Source organism: Myodes glareolus, chromosome 11, assembly GCF_982192425.1.
Source record: "Myodes glareolus chromosome 11, mMyoGla1.1, whole genome shotgun sequence".
In the NCBI taxonomy this organism is placed as follows: domain Eukaryota; kingdom Metazoa; phylum Chordata; class Mammalia; order Rodentia; family Cricetidae; genus Myodes; species Myodes glareolus.
Window position 1 is genome coordinate 54,939,001 of NC_142036.1, and position 19,469 is coordinate 54,958,469.

The following is a 19,469-nucleotide window of genomic DNA, read 5'->3' on the forward strand; positions in this document are numbered from 1 at the left end:
TCTGTTATGAAACAAAGCTTTCTCTGGCTAGCTTGCACTCTTGCCCCCACCATAGCATGACCCATAAAATGATCACTGCAAGAAGATGCCACCCACTGTCATACTTTTAAAGTTCTGGAATAGTGGCTAAATAAACCTCTTTCCTTTATAAATTACCTAACCTGTGGGACTCAGTTATTGCACCTGAAAATAAAACCAAGACAATACAGACATACGTACACTCATCAAGTAAGACAACAATACAGACATACGTACACTCATCAAGTAAGACAAAATATTTTCATCTTATTAAAAGCTAGAGTTTTAAAAATTGGATTAATATAAGTAAAAAGACAAAACTTACCTCTATCAGAGAGTAAGATTTTTGTTTTGGTTTGGTTTTGGGTTTTTTCAAGACAAGCCTTCTCTGTGGAACTCGCTCCACAGACGAGGCTGGCCTCGACCTCAGAGATCCCGTCTCTGCCTCCTGATTGCAAGGATTAAAGGTGTGTGCCACCCCTGCCTGGTTAAGTTATGAAAACTATAAAGACAAAGCCTAGCTGGAAGGAATACGGCACTGGGGACAGGCTGAGGTTTCACAGCTTGGACTCATTTCTGGCAGTGGTCAGCAAGGTCAGCTCTTTGACTATGGAGTCAACACAACCACCATCTAAGCAACCACATCGCCCTCCTCCTACCGTGCTTTCCCATGACGAAATGTACCCCTTCTCGACCATGAGCTAAAGTAAACACTGCCTTCCTTAAGTGGCTCCGCATCAGGGATTTGGTCACAGCATTAAGAAAAAGGACTAACAACAAGGCGGACACGCATCCTAATTGGGGTCCTACCTTTAGGACTTGACATTTCCATATTTTCTTTTTCTTCTACAGGGTTTTCCCTCTTTGATATTTTTCCATCTCTTGAAACAGGCACAGGAGCAAACCTGCGAGGTGCTGGTGTCTCTAAAGGAGATTTCGGTCTATCAAAATCTATATCTTCGATTTCTCGTAAAGGCGCTTTAACAGAAAAGGAGGAAATAATGAACAAAGGCTGTGGTGTCTCCAGTGATAGAGTGCTTCCTAGCACCCATGAGACCCTGGGTTCAACACCTTAGACCACACATACTTATATACACAGGTAATGATAACAATAATAAAGGTAAGTTAGCTTCAAAAACCATTTTTATCTGATTGCAGAGTTTGAGACCAGCCTGTTCTATGTAAAGAGTTCTGGATAGCCAGGGATACACAGTTAAGACACTATTCCAAAAATTTCAATTAATTAAAAGAATAACTTTTTGAACACAACTGATATGGTACTTGCCTTACAAGCATGGTGACTTGAATTCAATCTCCAGAACCCACATTAGAAAAAAAAAAGGGTGGTGGCATGTGCTTGGGAGGCAGAAATGATGGGATCCTGGAGCCTCAAAACAACCTCAAAACAAAACTTTTCAAGTGGCAGGTCATGAGAAAGCCCGTTTCAAAAAAGGTGGAGCTGGGCATGGTGGTGCCTGTCTTTACTGTCAGCACTCTGGAGTAGTGGACCTCTCTAAACTCAAGGTCAGCCTTTTTTACATAGTGAACTCCAGGACAGTCAGGAAGACTACATTGAGTGAAGAAAGAAAAACTTCATCCTCACTAGAAATCAAGTAAATAAAAACTATAACTGTTTTATAGATAAAGCTAGTAAATTAAGAGTTGGTATAATAATATATATGATTATTGTCAAAGCTGTGGTGAAAATGGCATTGCTAGCCATTTTTCAAAAAACTACTTATCTTATTTGTGTATGAGTGTTTAGCCTGTAAGTGCATTGTGTGTGTGGCCTGGTACCTGTGAGGGCCAGAAAAGAGCACTGGGTCTCCTAGGACTAGATGTGAGCCACCATGTGGGTGCTGGGAGTTGAACTTGGTCCTCTGCAAGAGCAGGAGGTGCTGTGTGTGTGTGTGTGTGTAATTTTTTTTCTTAATGTGTATTGATGTTTTGGTTGATGTATGGCTGTGCTTCACAAACTTGCAATGCCTTTGGAGACCAGAAGAGGGCATTGGATCCCCTGGAACTGGGGCAGTTATAAGCACCCACATCATTGCTCTGAAATGAACCTGGGTCTTCTAAGAGCATCCAGTGCTCTTAATCACCTAGCCATAGCTCTGGCCCCACTAGACACTTTCAATGGCAATAAAAACTAAAAAAGTATCTGGCAATATCTTTTGACCTAATAATCTTACTCTTGGGAATTTACCCTAAAGAAGTAAGATTAAGAAAGAAAATGCTACCCCAGCATGCTGGCACACTCCGGGAGTCCCAGCACTAGTGAGGCTCAGGCAGGAGGAGCACCACCAGCTCAAGCCAGTCCACACTACAATATAAAACCCTGCTTCAAAACAAGATCACTTAGAAAACTACCTAACTGCCCACCACCACAGCGGGTAAGGGTCCACAGCATTTAACTGTACTCATCTGACAAAATCAAGAAAATCAGTAAATACACAGCTTCTCAGAGGATGAGAGAATTATTACAAGCATTCCAGATTCTAAATAAGTGATTTTTAAAATTATTTGTTTGTTTGTTGGGTTTTTTGTTTGTTTGTTTTTTGAGACAGGGCTTCTTTGTGTAACAGCTCTGGCTGTCTTGGAGCTCACTCTATAGACCAGGCTGGCCTCAAACTCACAGAGATCCACCTGCCTCTGCCTCCCGAGTGCTGGGATTCAAGACATACATCACCACCACCCAGCAATAAGTAGATTTTTCTTTCTAAATTTCTAAAAGTTTGATGATTTTTCCAGTGATCAATTAGAACTATAAATAAGGAAGTATTATGATTCATAATTTAAACAACCTTTGAGTTGAAATAAGTTCAAGTTTATTTGAGTCAAAAAAAAGATAAAATCAAGACTTCCAAAAATAAATTTTACTAAAGCAAAGTGTCCTACCACTTTATTAGTAAATTTTCACCTTCTACAAATGACGAACATTCACAGCTGGCGCATTTTATTCACAAAAACCAAGTATTTCACCTTGTTTAGAGACAAATGTGTTCTGTGAAGAAGCACTGCTCCCAAGACGAGGCTGTCCTGATTTCCCAGAGTGCTTTTCCACTACTCTGGAAGGAAGTGTGCCAACAAGCTGACTATTAGCCTTGAGTGCAGCACCAATAAATTGGGTCTAGAAGAAAGACAATTATTTTATTGATCTCAAATTATGTTATATATAATTTGATAATATCAAGTGACAAAACAGATTGAAATTTATTAGCAGAATTGAAAATTGATCATATTTAATATACAATGAAAATGTGGTACACTTACATATGTGCAGTCATAACACTCATATACATTAAAAATGAAAATAAACTTTAAGATATATGTGAAATGTATATTTTAACAACTAAAGCTAATTAAAAAATACTAAATTATTCAGTTTTATGGAACTCATAAAAGTGTACTGAGATCCCTCTAATAAAGCAGATGGGGATATCCTCAATTACTTAGTTTCATTAGGCGTTTATGTACCTCATAGGCCATCAAGACTTCAACTTTATCTAGATTTGCAAGTTACATAGACAGACATAGGAGGTTCAAGGTCAGACAGTACTATATAATTGAGGCTGTCTTAAAAAATCAGAAAAAAACAACAACAAAAAATGAATGCCTTTTTCTTTTTTGATGAGAGGGAGAAGCTGTTTTTAAGCAAAGAGGTCAAGGTGCAGAGAGGTAAAGCTGTTCACAGAAGAGGGACCAGCAGGCTGAGTCACCCGGCGTCCCAGCAGCTAATGTACTACACACTCAGTCCACACGCGGAGGAGCAGGCTGACTAAGTCTTGAATAATGGAAATATAGAAACAAATAAAAATTTTCAAAACAAAAGCATTTAAGTGTGTACTTTGTGACATTCTTCCGAGTGTTACATTTTAACATAATTATTAAAACTTCAAAATTGTGCAATTAAAAAGAAATGTAGGGCTGGGGAGATGGTTTAGTGGTCAGCGCTTCCCTACAAGCATGAGGACAAATATCTGGATTACCACCTAAAAGGTAGAAATAAGAGGTCCCCAGAAGAGGGTGGCTAAAAAGACCAGTTGTATCAATGAGCTCTGAGTTTCATTTGTGAGACCATGCCATAAAGGATCAGGAGGAAGATTGAGGATTATTCCCAGTATCAACCTCTGCGCATGCACACACACCTGCACGCACACTCACATACTCATATGCACATACACCCACATGCACATACCCACACGCACATAAACCCACACATGTGCCCTCACACACACAAGCATGCACACACACATGAAACACATAAATGAACATATAAAAGGAAATGTAAATGTACAATGGTTATAAATTTCTATTTTAAAAATGTTTTGGGGTAGTATTCTAAAACTTGGAACCAAAATAAATAATAGCTATTTATAAAGACAATTCTTTTTTTTTTACAATACTCAAAAGGCATTGAGATATTTATTCTTTTAACAAATTAAATTCAGAAACAAATAGATACAGTAGTTAGTTCTGTCGTCGGGAGCATCAGAACCACGAGGAAGAATCCATCAGAATCCATGGGGCTTTCAACAAGCCCCAAGCAGCACCACAGATCTGCTCTCCCAGAATCCCTAGATGTCCAAATAGCTGTGATTTTATCAAGCTCTCCGAAAGACTCCAATGCATACTCGCAAGCTAGGAACTGCTGATATAAACAACCACTGCCTTGAAAATAAGGTTATTGGGCTGGGGAGATGGCTCGGTGGGCAAAGGGCTTGCCTTGCAAGCACGAGGAGCTGAGTTTAGAGTCCTAGCCCCATGTGAAAAGCTGGACACAGGGGTCAGGTCTGCAGACTCAGTACTGGGAGGGAAGGGAGCAGACAGGTGCATCCTGGGAGCTTGCTGACCATCCATTCCAACCAAATGGGTGAGCTCAGGATTTGAGACTGTCTCAAAAAAGAAGGCAGAGGGTGACTAAGGAAGACATCAATGTTGACCTCTGGCCCCCACATGAACACATACATACATCCGATACTAAAAAAGGAAGAAAAGTCAACTGTAAGGAGAAGTTTCACAGCACCAAGGACAAACAACCTAGAACATGCGAAGCACCCACATGAAGTAAAGACTGATGAGCAAGCAAACCATGATTTAAGAAATCAGACTGTCACGACCTAGTCAGCTATTATAGCTATCAGTTGATATTAACTTAGAGATGTAAGAACAAAAGGACTGTGGAACGTGCACTGGCTTTATCGTAGATACCTGAATATCTATTTGTTGTTGCTGTAATTTTTCAAGGTGTCTGATGTGCTGCTCCATAAACACATTCAGTTGCTTCTCATGATCATGACAATGTAATTTCTCTTGCTTATTCTGAATGCTTGTTTGGTGCTCTGCCACACGCTGTAATTGTTTATCAGTCTCCTGTAACTTATTAAGTAATTCTGCAACAGAATTAACCTTTGCTTCCAAATCACTCTGTACCTAAAACAAAAATATCAATAGAATATCTTATTATAGAAAGACATAAGAGATGTGTTCAAGTCCTTAAAAGGTTATCTACAGCAATTGTCCTGAGACAGTATTAAACCTGAGCCTTAACTCAGAATTTCCTGTGATCTTTGTTTTTAGAGTCACAAAATTAAAAGGCAAAAATGGAGCAAAGTTCAAGGCTACCTGAATTCAAGGCCAGCCTGGTCTACAGAGTAAGTTACAAAGCAACCAGAGCTCTGCAGACAAACACAAAAGACTAGCAACTGTGGTTTCCTCCTCCTGGTTGTTCACAGTCTGAGACTGTGGGCCTACAAATACCACTACTGAGACAGCTAACCCCTCCCTGTGCTGTGTAGAGTTGACATGCTGAGGTTGCAGAACGCACACACCCCACCTGACCCCCAGCTTTTCTGGCTGCTATGTGCCTGTCCTTAAACCAGGGTTCCAGACCCAAGCTGTGCAATGCATGTCCTGCAATCACAGAAGGATCTCAAGTCCAAGTCCAAATAGGAAGATCCTGTCTCAAAAAACAATGTAGGGATGTAACTCAGTGAGTGTGCTTGCCTAACATACTTGAAGCTTTGGTTCAATCACTAGCATGGCATACATCAGGTGTGATGGTACACATCTGTAATGCCAGAACTTGAAGGGTGGAGGAGATCAGATATGGCAAAGCAAAGATCAGCCTGGGATACATGAAACCGTCTAAAACAAACTAAACACCAGAACAGCTTTCGATAGTTCTCTAATATAAGGCTGGGGTAGGCCAACAGCTTAGAACCCGAGTCTTGACTCTGTCATTCATTAGCTCTAAAATGTTATGCGTATCCTGACCTATTTCATTTCTCCATTACAAACTGACAGGCTTGTCATATATGATGATAAGCTCATATATAATCCGATGGTTCATTCAGGACAACAGGTCTATCAGTGCAGCTCAGTGGACAACAATTGCCTATCACTGCATAAGGGCCCTGGGCTTGATCCTCAGAGAATGAGAATCCAGAAAGTGGACTTTCAGTGCTACAACAAATAAGGCTTGGTTTCTGAAACCAACGCATTTACAAGGAGGTGATTTTCACAGCTTGAGAAATAATCCATAACCACAAATACAACAGTCTTTCAAAGCGGAACCAACTAGAATGTCCCTAAGTCTACCATCAGACACAACCAGCTGAACCAGATATGAACATCTCATGCATCTCAGTGTCCAGGGATGGGGGAGGGGTACCTTTATCAAAGGAGCTGCTGTGGCAATGGCAGCAGCCGTTGCCGCAGCCACAGTCGTAGCAGAATCAATCCTACTGGGCGAAGTTTCAGTCTCCTGAGCAACAGTATTCTTTTCTGTATTTGAGTCTTCTAAAAGATGTACTTTCACCTCTTTAAAAACAGGCATGCTCTGAGCTCTTTAAATACAAAGAAACAAAAGTTTTTCAGGATTCTACATTGAGTCATTTGAAGAAATGCTGACTTGTCATAGCCTGGTAATCTCCCAAAAGTAGATTCTTGATTTTTCTTTTAAATGTTTATATTATTTGCAGTCATGTGCAGTGTCTGTTGGAGAAGATGTGTATGTACATGTGAGGCATCAAACGCCCCTGGAACCGGCACTATGGAAGACTGAGTTGCCTCATGTGGGTGCTATGAACCACTCAGTCTTCTACAAGTGCAGCAAGCATTCCTAGCCACTGAGCCATCTCTCCAGCTCCATTTCCTTGATTTCTTTCTTTAAATCAAGGACTAGTGAGTAGTCTCCACAGTTCTTCCAAAGACCCAGTTTCAATTCCTAGCATCACCACATGGGGGCTCACAACCGTCTGCCCCAGACACAGAAACGCCTGTTTACAGACTTCCTGTCATCTCCAACCTTTCCACTCAGACCTCCACACTCCCGTCTTAGAACAGGAAACATCTTATAGCAACCCAGTCCCTCTGCTCACTGTACTGTATTCCACCCAAGTCACTTCCAACCTGCAGACTCAACCCATTCCCACATTCTCTCTTCTCTCCCACCCTGATCCATCCATAGCAAACTTAAAACGAATTTAAAGAAAGCCCACATGCCTAGATCTCATTGAAAGAATGCCAACAATATGAAATACCAAGTCAGTTCTCTCCAAAACCTACCAGTTCTATAAAAAGGCTTGCCAATGCGAATGACCTAGACAACAGCAGGACACTGAATTTACAAGAGCAATCATGAACTGCATCAAGACATTCAATGAGTTTAGCCGGGCAGTGATGGCGCACACCTTTAATCCCAGCACTCGGGAGGCAGGGACAGGTGGATCTCTGTGAGTTCCAGGACAGTCAGAATTGTTATACAGAAGACACTCTGTCTTGAAAAAACAAAACACACACACACACACGATAAGAATAAGAGCAACTCCGCAGGCGCAAGAAATCCAATTAGGTCGAATCAAACCAAATCAAAATGCCCATCGTTTTATTAAGAATAAAGCTCTCTGTGAGAGTGGTCCTGGTCCCCCAGGGAGGGGTTCAGGACCTGGCAAGCTGGGATTTGGAGTCCAGATCAATACAACTCCCAGGCCAGGGGCTGGGGCTATGCTCCCGACTTAACAACACAGAAGAAATGAGGGACTATGAGAAACACCAAACCTTCTAATTACAAGTACAGATGAGAGAGAAAAAACTAAAATCAACAACACAGACCAGAACTTCAACAAAATCATAGAAGAAAACTTCCCCCAAGTAATGAAAGTGTGGTGGCTCAAATAAGAAAGGCTTACAAAGTCAGGCAGTGGTGGCATAGACCCTTAATCCTGTCACTAGGAAGGCAGACACAGGTGGATCTCTATGAGTTCAAGGCCAGCCTGGTCAACAGACGAAGTTCCAGGACAATTAGGACTGTTAAACAGAGAAATGCTGTTTCAAAAAACAAAAAAGAATAGCCCTTGCAGGCTGGTATATTTGAATGCTTAGTCACAAGGTAGTGACACCTTTTGAAGGGATTAAAAGGATTAGGAGGTGTGGCCTTAGTTACCTTAATAATGGTATCTCTTCACAAAACAGATCAGTGACTAAGACAGAAAGACACACCCAAACAACTACAAGAAACACCTGGAACACCAAATAGACAAGACCAGAAAAGAAAATCCCCACAGCATATCACAGTTAAAACACTGAGAATTCACAACAACGAAGTGTATTCAAAGCTGGGAGAGAAAAGAATGTAAGTAAATACACACACAAAAAAATGTCAGAACAACAGCTGATTTCTCAGAGCGAGTTTTCAAAGCCAGAATGGCCTGGAGCAATGCATTCCAAGTGTTAAAAGACAGACGGCCAACTTAGACTAGTAAATTCAGTTAAACTGTCTGCCATAATTGAAGAAAAAGAAAAACTTTTCATGCCATAACCAGCCTAAAAAAATTATAACAAACAAATAAAACCTAAAGAAAATACAAGAAGCTTTATTTTGGGCTGAAGAGAGGAGTGAACAGAACCGAGAGACGAGAAAGAGATATAAAAGCATTTTACTAAAACACAAAATACCAAAAAAAAAAAAAAAAAAAAGAAGAAGAAGAAGAAGAAGAAGAAGGAGAAGAAGAAGAACAAAAAAAGTCAGAAATAGTGGCATATGCTTTTAATTCCAGCTCTTGGGAGACATAGACAGGCAGATCTCTGTGAGTTCAAAGTCAGTCAGGTCTACAGAGTGAATCATAGAGCAGACAGACCACTCAGAGAAACTGACACAAAAAAAAAATCAATAAAAATAAATAAATAAATAAAACTGAGAACAAAGAAAAACCTCTAGTAAAAATTCATAGAAATTAAACAACAAAACACTGAATGGGTTAAAGGACGAAAAACTTCTTAGAACTAAATAAAAATTAAAATACAGTACAATAAACCCTCTGGGACATATTGAAAGCAGTCTTATGGGGTTAATTTTAGCTCTAAGTACCTATATTAAAAAATCAGAAAGAGCACAAATAAATAACTCAAAAATATAGAAAAACAAGAACAAACCAAATCCAAACCTGACAGAAAGAAATGATAAAAATCATTTAAATGAAAACAAATCCAAGAGCTGGTTCTTTGAGAGATAAACAAATAGACAGAACAATAGCCCAACTAACCAAAAAAAGAGAGGACCTAATTAACACAATCAAAAATGCACAGGGAAACAGTACAACAAACAGAAGAAACTCAGAATATTGTAAGGTCAGGATGTTTTGCTCCTTTCTTTGTAATTTGGAGGATGCTGATTCAAGCCTGTGTGCCAGCTAGCATACAGAACAGACAGAAGCTGTGCACATGATGAAAAGCCATGTCTCCTGGTTACCTAGGAAAAGAATGCTAATATATTTCCCCCCCTAATGTATTTCCCCAAAGTTAAGTTTTGGTATAAAGGCTGTTTGGAGAATAAACGGAGGAATTCTTCAGGATGTGAACTCAGGACTACATGAAGGACCACTGAGAAAGAATCTCCCTCCCGATGAAACCATGTGAGTGGTGTCTTTATTCCCGTCTACTCCACGCTGGTCAAGAGAAATAATTGAGGGTCACTTGGTATATATCCGAAGGCCTCGATATTCTATTCCAGAGAGTTGGTCAGCCATGTTCATTCCTGCTCTAGTCACAATATGGAAGCAATCTAAATGTCCCACAACTGATGAGTGGATAGGGAAAACATGGTAAATATACATTACAGAATATTATTCAGTGGTAAAAAAATGAAATCATAAATGTTGCAGGTAAATGGATAGAACTAGAAAAGACATACTGAGTGAGGCAGCTTGGGCCCAAAAGAAGACAAATGTGGCACGCTCTCTCTAATTGGAGGCCCTCAGCCCTAAATCTTCAGTTGTGAATACATAACCAGTAGTAACTACTAAAACCAGGAATGTAAATAGGACCACTGCTGCAACAGGTGGTTTGGGGAGCAAAGGGGAGGGGAGTAGCAGGGGAGAGTAATCTGATCAGGGAAAGGGAGAATGGGGAGAGTAATCAGATCAGGGAAAGGAAGAATGCCTCACCCCTTAGGGAAGAGAAGGATGCTGGGTACAGAAGAGGCAAGGATGGAGTAAGAGGGAAGCAGAATACAAATAATCTGGTATGAGAAGTGGGGAGGGGGTGAGGGTCTCCTTAGAGAGTGGGAAGAAGGGAAGCACAGAAGGAGGTGGAAGAGAGAGTAAAGGAGAAAAGCAGAACACAACTCATCCCATGGGGAAACAAGAAGGTAGGGCTCCCTAGGGAAGGGGAGGAAGAGGGAAGGGGAAATAACAAAATGGATGGCTGAAAAGGCACAAGGGATTATACTTTTAACTAACTATCTGCCTTAAAAATCTGTAATGCAAATAATTCAGTGTATAAATATAATATATAGCTTTAATGAACTTTATTTGGGCTAACAACATTCCCTCTAAAAACCAAAGACCACGGGGAAAAAAAAACAATATCAGACCTGAGAAGCCATCTTTTCCATTGTCGGCCAGTGTTACCAGTGCTATCTAAGAGATTTCCATAACATACAGCCTATTGCTTTTACTCTTGGTTATCCCTGAGCGGTGTTATGTGGGAGATTTGAAGGGAAGAGAGAAATGTTTAAATTAAAATACAACCTTAAAAATAAAAAAATAAAAGGCCAGAAAAGCAAAAATTATAACATTAATGATACATACTACTATTTTTCACAGACTGACTGTAATACGATCGACAAATTTAAATTATGTATTGCAGTATATAATGTGATTTTTTGATGCATATATACAGTGTAAAAATAGCACAATCAAGCTAATGAATATATCCATTACCTTACATAACCACCTATCCTGTGGTGTGAACACTTTAGATCTACTTTCCCAGTAATTAATGTTCGCTGTAGTTGTCATGCTGCATAAAATTTTCTAAATTCTAGCTTCTTCAATAAACGTCACCCAGCTTATTTAATGGCCGCCAAACATTAATGGGCATGTCTTAGTAGCTGATCCTGGCATGTGCAACACCTTGACTTCAATTCCCTTACCACAGAGAAAGAACACAGCAAACAAACAGATGCATAATCCCAGAAATACATCTGACTTCATTTTTTCTTTTAAAGTTGGTCCACTGCACTCTCTGTTTAGACTCAGCAACCAGTTAAAGGACACCGACAGAACCTAGAAGTCCCTAAGTGAGTCTAAGCAGTGTCAGCAGGGATACGCCCACAAACAGCACTGGGCCCTCAGCTTCCTTCTGAGCACAGCAGTGTTCTTGTACTTACTGCTCTCTGATGCTGCTTCACAACTAAGGCAGCAGCTGTTCCCTGAGCGCCTCAAATGTGTGAATTCCTCCAGCTCCTCCGTCTGCTGACCTAGTCAAACCCTACTGAGTCACCAAGTTCTCTCAATTATTTCATCATAATTGCATGACAGCTGCCATAGATAGAATGGGGAGATGGGGGAATCTTAAGATCATCTATCCTTATTTCTTAATTTCACATAAAGAAACTGAAGTCCAAGGTAATGGGATTTACTTGACCAAAGCCAAAGGTTTGATGAAGGACAGAGCTAATTAAGGGTTCAACTTCCACAGCTTTTCTCATGGTACTTCAGTTTCCTCAGATTAGCCTGTCTCCCCTCACCTCACAAACCCCATTCTTCTAGCTGCCTTACTTTATGACATATCGCTATTATGAGGCAAACAATGTCTACGTGGACTCACAAGGTTCTTCTTGTTGAAGACACAAAACCACTAGGCCCACAACCAATTGCGAGCTTTCTGCTCTGTACTCTCAGCCTTCTACCCAATTCACTACTTTCTTCTTCGGATGCAACACGGTCGCTGCCTTTTCAACACATCTATCTTTGTACACCTTTTGATCTCTCCTTTCCCTTTGAGTTGCTGCATGGTAACTAGGCATGGTTTACATGCCTATATGGTGCAGTAATCCACTGAATACACTGCTCTTTCCTATCCCAGTTCTAGCCACTCATGCCTGCGTCTGTGTCCATCACTAGATACGCTGAGCTTTGTCATTATCAGAGTGAGCAGCACAGCAGAAGGCAGAGTGGGAGCTGCATTAGAATTTGCTGTTATTAAGCTACATTCACACTCCTAGCCCAGGCACATTGGCAAGTGCTGCACCGCTAAGTGAGCTACATCCCTAGCCCTGGACATCATTACGGTGCATCTTAAAACATTGCCGTGTTCTCATATTTTAACACAGGCTAAAGCAGTTTCCTTCAGTCTTACGAGTGTGTCGGTAAACAAAACTTACTTTTGCTTTAGAACACTTCTCAAAGCATCTTTCTGTCCCATGGTGTATTGTGAAATAAAGATGTCATTGGCTGAAAAAAATCAAGACATAAAGATATATTTCAGATTCTAAAATATAAATAAAAAAGCCAAGATTGAGGGCTAAGGATGTAGTTCAGTGGCAAAACACTTGCTTAGTATGTATGAGGTTCGATCCCTGGTACTGTTTTTAAAAAGAGCCGGGATGGAGAGATGGTTCAGCTGGGCTGGAGAGATGGCTCAGAGGTTAAGAGCACTGACTGCTCTTCCAGAGGCCCTGAGTTCAATTCCCAGCAACCACATGGTGGCTCATGCTCACCTGTAATGAGATCTGATGCCCAGAACACTGTATGTATGTATGTATAAATAAATAAATAAACAAATAAATAGAACCTTTAATACCAGTACTCAGGAGGCAGAGACAAGAGAATACTGCATACATAATAAACAAACAAATAAATAGAAGGAGCCGGGCTCACAACTTTAATACCAGTACTCAGGAGGCAGAGGCAGGAGGATCTCTGTGAGTTCGGTGCCAGCCTGGTCTACAAGAAATGTTGTCTCAAAAAACGAAAAAAATAAAACAGAAAAAAGAAAGGAAGGAAAAAAGAAAGAAATGTAATTTACTGCTCATGTCTACCATTCTCAGGATGCAGAGGCATGAAGTTCCCCGCAAGTCTGAGGCTAGCCTATCTACCATAGCAAGTTCTAGGCCAGCCAAGGCTACGCAGCAATATCTGTCTCTAAAACAAAACAAAAATTGAAAGGCCGAGGAGATGGCTCTATTGGTAACCTGCTTGTTACACAAGCATGAGGACCTGAATCTCAACTCTAGTACCAACAGCGCTTTAATCCCAATGCACAGAAAAAGAATGCCAGATGAGTTGAATTAGTCAATTCCAGGCTCATAAGAGAACACGTCCTAACAGATTACAGGGAGAGAGTGAGCTAGACACTCAATTCTGGCCTCTATTCATGCAAACACACACACAAGACAGTACACAAGTACACACAAACATGTACGCATGCACACATATATACAAAAAAGAAAAAACATTTCCAAGTAAAAAAAATGTTTAAGGATTTAGTAATAGGTTTTATCAACTGTAATGATTTAATTTTATTGTATGTGTATTGGTGTTTTGACTGCATGTATGTCTATGTGAGAGTGTTGGATCTTCTGGAGTTACAGACAGTTGTGAACTGCCATGTGGGCCTGAGAATTAAACCCAGGTCCTCTGGAAGAACGGCCAATGCTCACAACCACTGAATCACCCCTCCAGTTCTGGATTTATCAGGAAAGGTAAGGAACAGATTAAAGAACTAAGCAGTAATACAACAATCATGATCTTAAATACTAGAAATTATATTAAAAAAAATGAGCAGAGACAAAATCAGAATTTGTTCTAACTCAAAAGGAAAAACCACTTAGAATAAAACAAATTGTTCTAAAATTTGTCAATAAGTAAAAATTTTCAAGACTTGCAGGATTGCTCAGTGGGTAAAACAGCTGCTGCACGGACCTCAGGGCCCGGCCTCTATATACGGGACCACCCACAGCACGAGCAAACAACTGGCTCTTAAGGCTGTCCTCCGTCTGCAAGAGGGCAAGGAGGACAGCTGAGAAGGTTGCAGGGAGGACAGAGGGAAAGATAAAGATATATTATAATCTCAGAAAGAGAGATATAACCTCAAAAGTAAGGAGAAAATAAGAAAGACAATGTATGTCTAAAACACAGCTTGTCCTCTGTGAGCATGAGAGCATCTGACTCACCCCCACAGAGAGACAACAGCACAAATAAAAACCTAAACAACAAACTTCAAAGCACATTTTTATCTGCTATCACATCACAGATGACTGAAAGTTTGCATTCAGAATGCATAAGTAAATATCCCAGATACAGTTTTACATGGCATATTCCCTTAATTCCAGCACTCAGAAGGCAGAGAGGCAGACAGATCTCTGTAAAGCCAATCTAGTCTACATAGGGAGTTCCAAGCTAGCCACAGCCACAGAGTAAGACACAGTCTCAAAATCAGAACAAAAAATGAAGTAAATATCCCATACCAAACCTTTGCAATGAGTTCAAAATAGCAAAATAGATTTCTCCTGTGCAAATCCTTTAAAGGATTTTAAATTCTATTAGTTAGCTAATTTGAAAAGAAAAAATAAAATAGCAGGAGCTCAGCATATGGACAGAAGTAGATTTTCCTACCGTGCATAAGGCACTGGATTTGATGCCTCGCACAAAATAAAAAATAAGCCACTTCTGAGCTGGAAAGATGGTTCAGCAATTGCGAGCACTGGCTGCTCTTACTGAGAACCTGGGTTCAATTCCCAGCACGTGGTGACTCACGACCCTCTATAACTTCAGTCCCAGGTACTCTGATCCACTCTTTTGGTCTTTTGGGCACTGCATAAGTATTGTATACAGACAAACAGGCAGGCAAAAGACCCAAACACACAAAATAAATACATTAGATTAAATTTAAAAAATAAACCCAATTCTATCCTTACAAAGAAAATGCTGACACGAACCACAATATGGATAAGTGTAAACACACTGTGCAAACTCAAGTAAACCAGGCACCAAGGTTAAAGACTATACGATGCCACTTATATGAAGCCCATGAGGGGTCAAATACAGAGGCAAGTGTGAGGAGTTCAGGGACACAGAGCTCAGCTGGGGAGATGAGAAAGTTCCAGAGGTGAGAGATGGTGACGGTCGAATAACATCATGGATGTGCTTAATGTCACAGAACTATGCATTCAAAATCAACAAAACAAAAGTTTTTCAATATATTCTAATTCAATTGTAAAAATCAACTATATTAATTTACCTTTTCCTGTGATGTTCTCTTCTGTTTTATTCAAAGGCAGCCTCGGAACTACAGCATCTTGAGAAAAGTCCTTCGGGCAGAAAAGAAGAGAGTAAGACTAAATGAGCTTTCCAGTACCACTAACGAGGTCACAGCGGCAGCCCTCTGACTACCGTGACCTAGGAGGCGGGTCTGCACATTCTGTTCACTCCACTCAGAGATTTCTCAATGACCAAGCAATGGGATATCAGAATAGTGAATGAGAAAATAAGCAAACAGAAATGGCACAGGATTCTGATTCAAATTCACATCTGAACATCTGAGTTGCTTCGGCTCAATGTGATAACCTGACGCAAGGACGAGTCAAAGGGAGTAAGACAGCAAGGTTGTTTAACAGTACAACACGGCAGACTAACCCAGCTTTCAGGCACTGAGCTCATCTGTCTTAGGAAGCTCTGCTAAGTAGGTCCCATCTACTGTCCAACAGCTTTCTGCTCATGGGTGCAGTCCTAGAACGCATCTCTAAGACTGGTCGGTGCCAAGTGAGGCGAACTCTTAAGGCACTAGGTCAATTCCACGCTGCTCTTCACCTTCCCTTTTTCTGCCAAGGCATAAACGGGAAGGACACAAACAGGGCTGGGACGTGGTGTAGCAGTTAGAGCACTAACTACTAAGATAAGCAGGAAGACCAGAGCTTGGATCCCCAGAACCAAAGGCTGAGGCGGGGATCCCCAGGAGCAGGTGGTCAGCGAGCTCTGGGACTGAGAGACTCTGACTCAATGAACTAAGGTGGAAGGACACGCCTTTAAATCCCAGCGCTTGAGAGACAGAGGCAGGTGGACCTCTTTGAATTCAAGGCCAGCCTGGTATACAGAGCGAGTTCCAAGACAGCCAGAGCTACACAAAGAGAAACCGTGTATTAAAAAAAAAAGGAAAAGAAAAGAAAAGAAAAGAAAAGAAAGGAAAAGAAAAGAAGAAGAAGAAGAAGCCAGGCGGTGGTGAAGCACACCTCTAATCCCAGCACTTGGGAGGCAGAAGCAGGTGGATCTCTGTGAGTTCAAGGCTAACCTGGTCTACAAGAGCTAGTTCCAGGACAGGCTCCAAAACTGGAGTGAAACCCTGTCTCAAAATAAATAAATAAATAAATAAATAAATAAAACCAAAATTTTCTTGAGCTGGAAAGTTGGCTCAACAGAGGAAGGCATTTGCTGTCAAGCCTAGTGACTCAAATCTGATTACTGGGACTCACATGAGAGGAGAGAATAAACTCTTGAAAGTTGTTCTCTGACCTCCACAAACAAAAATGGCCTATGTATGCCCACATACCTACATGTACACAAAATAAACAGATAAAAATGTGATAAAAATAAAATGAACAAATGAAAAACAAAACATTTCTCTTCATATGAAGTACCTAAATAAAATACGTTGTTAACAAAACATAATTTGTTGTTAACAAATGTTAACAAATAAAATATGTTAACAAAACATAAGAATTTGAGAGTGCGGAAGTTTTAATATGACTTAGTATCCCTTTACTTACATTTTTACTGGATACAGTGGGATTTCCTGACAGAACCTGGGAATGTTTTCTGGCAGAAGTTAAATCCAATGAGCCTAAGAAGACAAAGAAGGCAGTGGGTGTTGCTTTGTTGTTTTTACCACGCACTGAGACCGAGGCCCCCATCTCTCCTGTGAGCTCTAGCATGGAGCAATAAGTCCAATCTGAGTGACTTTTAAATCACAATCTGACCTGCAGCCCCTGTACAGGCATGACACATGAACTGAAAGCACTGTAGTCATTTAAAAACCAAATGTGAAGATACTTCCCTGTAAAAGAAACTGAGAAAACACATTTAAATATATTCCAATGAAAGACTTTACGGCTGATATTTAGGAACATAAGGATCAGTCAAAGCAATGAAGTGGGTGAGATCTAAAATGTTGTAGAAGCAAACAATGGGATCGAACACCTTTTATTGCGGTACTTTAAGGTGAATTTCTATTTGGGGCTAGCCTGGTTACAGAGTGATTTTCAGTCGATCCAGAGTTACACAATGAGACCCTCTCTCGACAGTTTGTTCAGAGGCTGGAGAGGCGGCAAAGCAGGAAAGAATGTTTGCTACTCTTGCAGAGGACTGAAGTTTCATACCTCCAACAGCCCACTATGGCCTATAAATCTAGCTCTAGGTAGATCCAACTACTCTGGCCTCCATGGGCACCTGAACTCCTGTGTGTGCACACGCACGCGCGCACACACACTTGAAAATATACTTTTTCTGAAAATTCTAAAGGGTATTTATTCAACATGGAAAAAAATATGTGATTCACCAGAACAAACCCATATATAGCCAGGCACGGTAGTTCATGCCTTTAATCCCAGCATTTGGGAGGCGAATTTCTTGAGTTCCAGACCAGCCTGGTCTACAGTGAGTTCGAAGCCAGTCAGGCCTCTACAGTGAAACCCCATCTCCAAAACAAACGAAAATACCAGACAGACACAAAAGCCTGGCCTGACAAAAGGCCAGTATAGCAGCTCTCTAAAAAGCATGGAGCATATTGCTGTTATTGCACACACATTCATTAATATGATCCTTAAACTCACGGGTCTAAACAGCACAGCTGAACTGTAACTACAGAAGTCACCGAAGACTGAGTTATGCATTTCTCCTATGCCAGATCGCATAGCACGACCTGAAACAAAGCTAGAACATTCGGTAAATGTTAAGCAGGTTATCCATGCTCGCTCTATCTATCATGGGTGTGAACAAGAACGGGATGCAGAGTCCACACCACAAAGAAGCACAACAGGAAATATTCAAGTTTCATTCATTCGACATACATTTTGCAGATTGTCTGGCTTTTCCCCAGTAACCAAGTTACTTTTCAAACATCCGTACAAACCAGATTTGTATCTTACACCTGAGAAAGCAAACACTCCTTTAAATTTGGGGGCTCCTACAACACCAGCTAGAGATGAAAATAAAGCCTGACAGTTTACAGAAACATAAACTGGTTGGAAAACTGCAACGCTTGGAATCACATACCATTTAACGTTCCATTTGAGCCAGTCCTCATTCCAAGAGCAAGACGTTTATTTGCAGACAATGCTGGAGGAACACGGGAAAGCTCATCTTCCAGGACAGCCAAGTTAGCCCCTTGCTTTGGGGAAACCACCTCTCGCAGTCTCCTCACTGGCATTTTAACCCTTCCCCCCCTTTCCTGGCTAAACTCAAAGTTTTTCATACGGCTAGTCACAAAACAAGTCCCATGGATCTCCTAACAGAGGGACTTTCCTCTGGGTTCACAGATGTGAGGATACAGCTTCACCTCTTTAAAGGAAAAGGAAGGGTGGAAGTGGATTTGATGAGGAATATCGGAATTCCAAAAATAATTGTGAAGCAGTCCTTAACTTAAAAAAAAAAAAATCTAGACAAAGTATCCACAAAGCTGTAAATTGCAATTCTGACGTGCAACCCAGGACTAAACACGACAGGAATGCCTTATTTACCTATTAATCTCGCCGAGTCTGTTAATGCACCAAGGCAATAAATCTGAAAGGAACTGTGCCAAGAGACGAGAAGACGCTATGGGAGTCTTACTAGCTGAGCCCTCCCCGACACCCTGGGCTGCGGTAAAAAACCCAAACAGACGCGGAGGCGGGCTTGAGCTGTGCGCGGAGACTCAGCGCGCAGGGGACGTTAAAATCCTGATTGTGAACTATCACCCTCGTGCAAGCTGAGTAGCTTTCTTCCTACGAGTCCGGGCGCGATTTTGGACAGCTCGATTTAGCCCACCGCGGCCCGCAAACACGCCACCCCGTCAACAAATTCGGTTGCCCGCGCGTCAACACCCTCTGCCCCCGAAGCCCGCCCTTGAGACTCAGCACGCCTGCGCGCAGAGATCCCACCCTCCCACCGGAAGTGAGCGCCCTGGAGCAGTCTGGT

At 41.2% G+C, this 19,469-nt stretch overlaps 1 protein-coding gene across 4 annotated transcripts in view; it reads right to left on the minus strand.

Annotated features, from left to right (window-relative positions):
- Kiaa0586 (KIAA0586 ortholog) overlaps positions 1-19,401 on the minus strand; it is a 95,034-nt gene extending 75,633 nt beyond the window's left edge. Inside the window, exons 1-9 of one of the 4 annotated variants that reach the window (XM_085697551.2) lie at positions 19,034-19,401; positions 18,570-18,632; positions 17,066-17,139; positions 15,544-15,613; positions 12,686-12,755; positions 6,692-6,866; positions 5,230-5,451; positions 3,001-3,148; positions 829-996 (exon numbers count right to left, since the gene is read on the minus strand). In XM_085697551.2, coding sequence (XP_085553677.2) covers positions 829-996; positions 3,001-3,148; positions 5,230-5,451; positions 6,692-6,866; positions 12,686-12,755; positions 15,544-15,613; positions 17,066-17,139; positions 18,570-18,600 — 958 coding nt within the window. In that variant the 5' untranslated portion in view covers positions 18,601-18,632; positions 19,034-19,401. Of the gene's footprint in view, positions 1-828; positions 997-3,000; positions 3,149-5,229; positions 5,452-6,691; positions 6,867-11,689; positions 11,764-12,685; positions 12,756-15,543; positions 15,614-17,065; positions 17,140-18,569 lie in introns of those variants that run through there. The other 3 variants (XM_048415470.3, XM_048415469.3, XM_087911765.1) reach the window with 3 other exon arrangements.
- Positions 19,402-19,469: the final 68 nt, after the last annotated feature.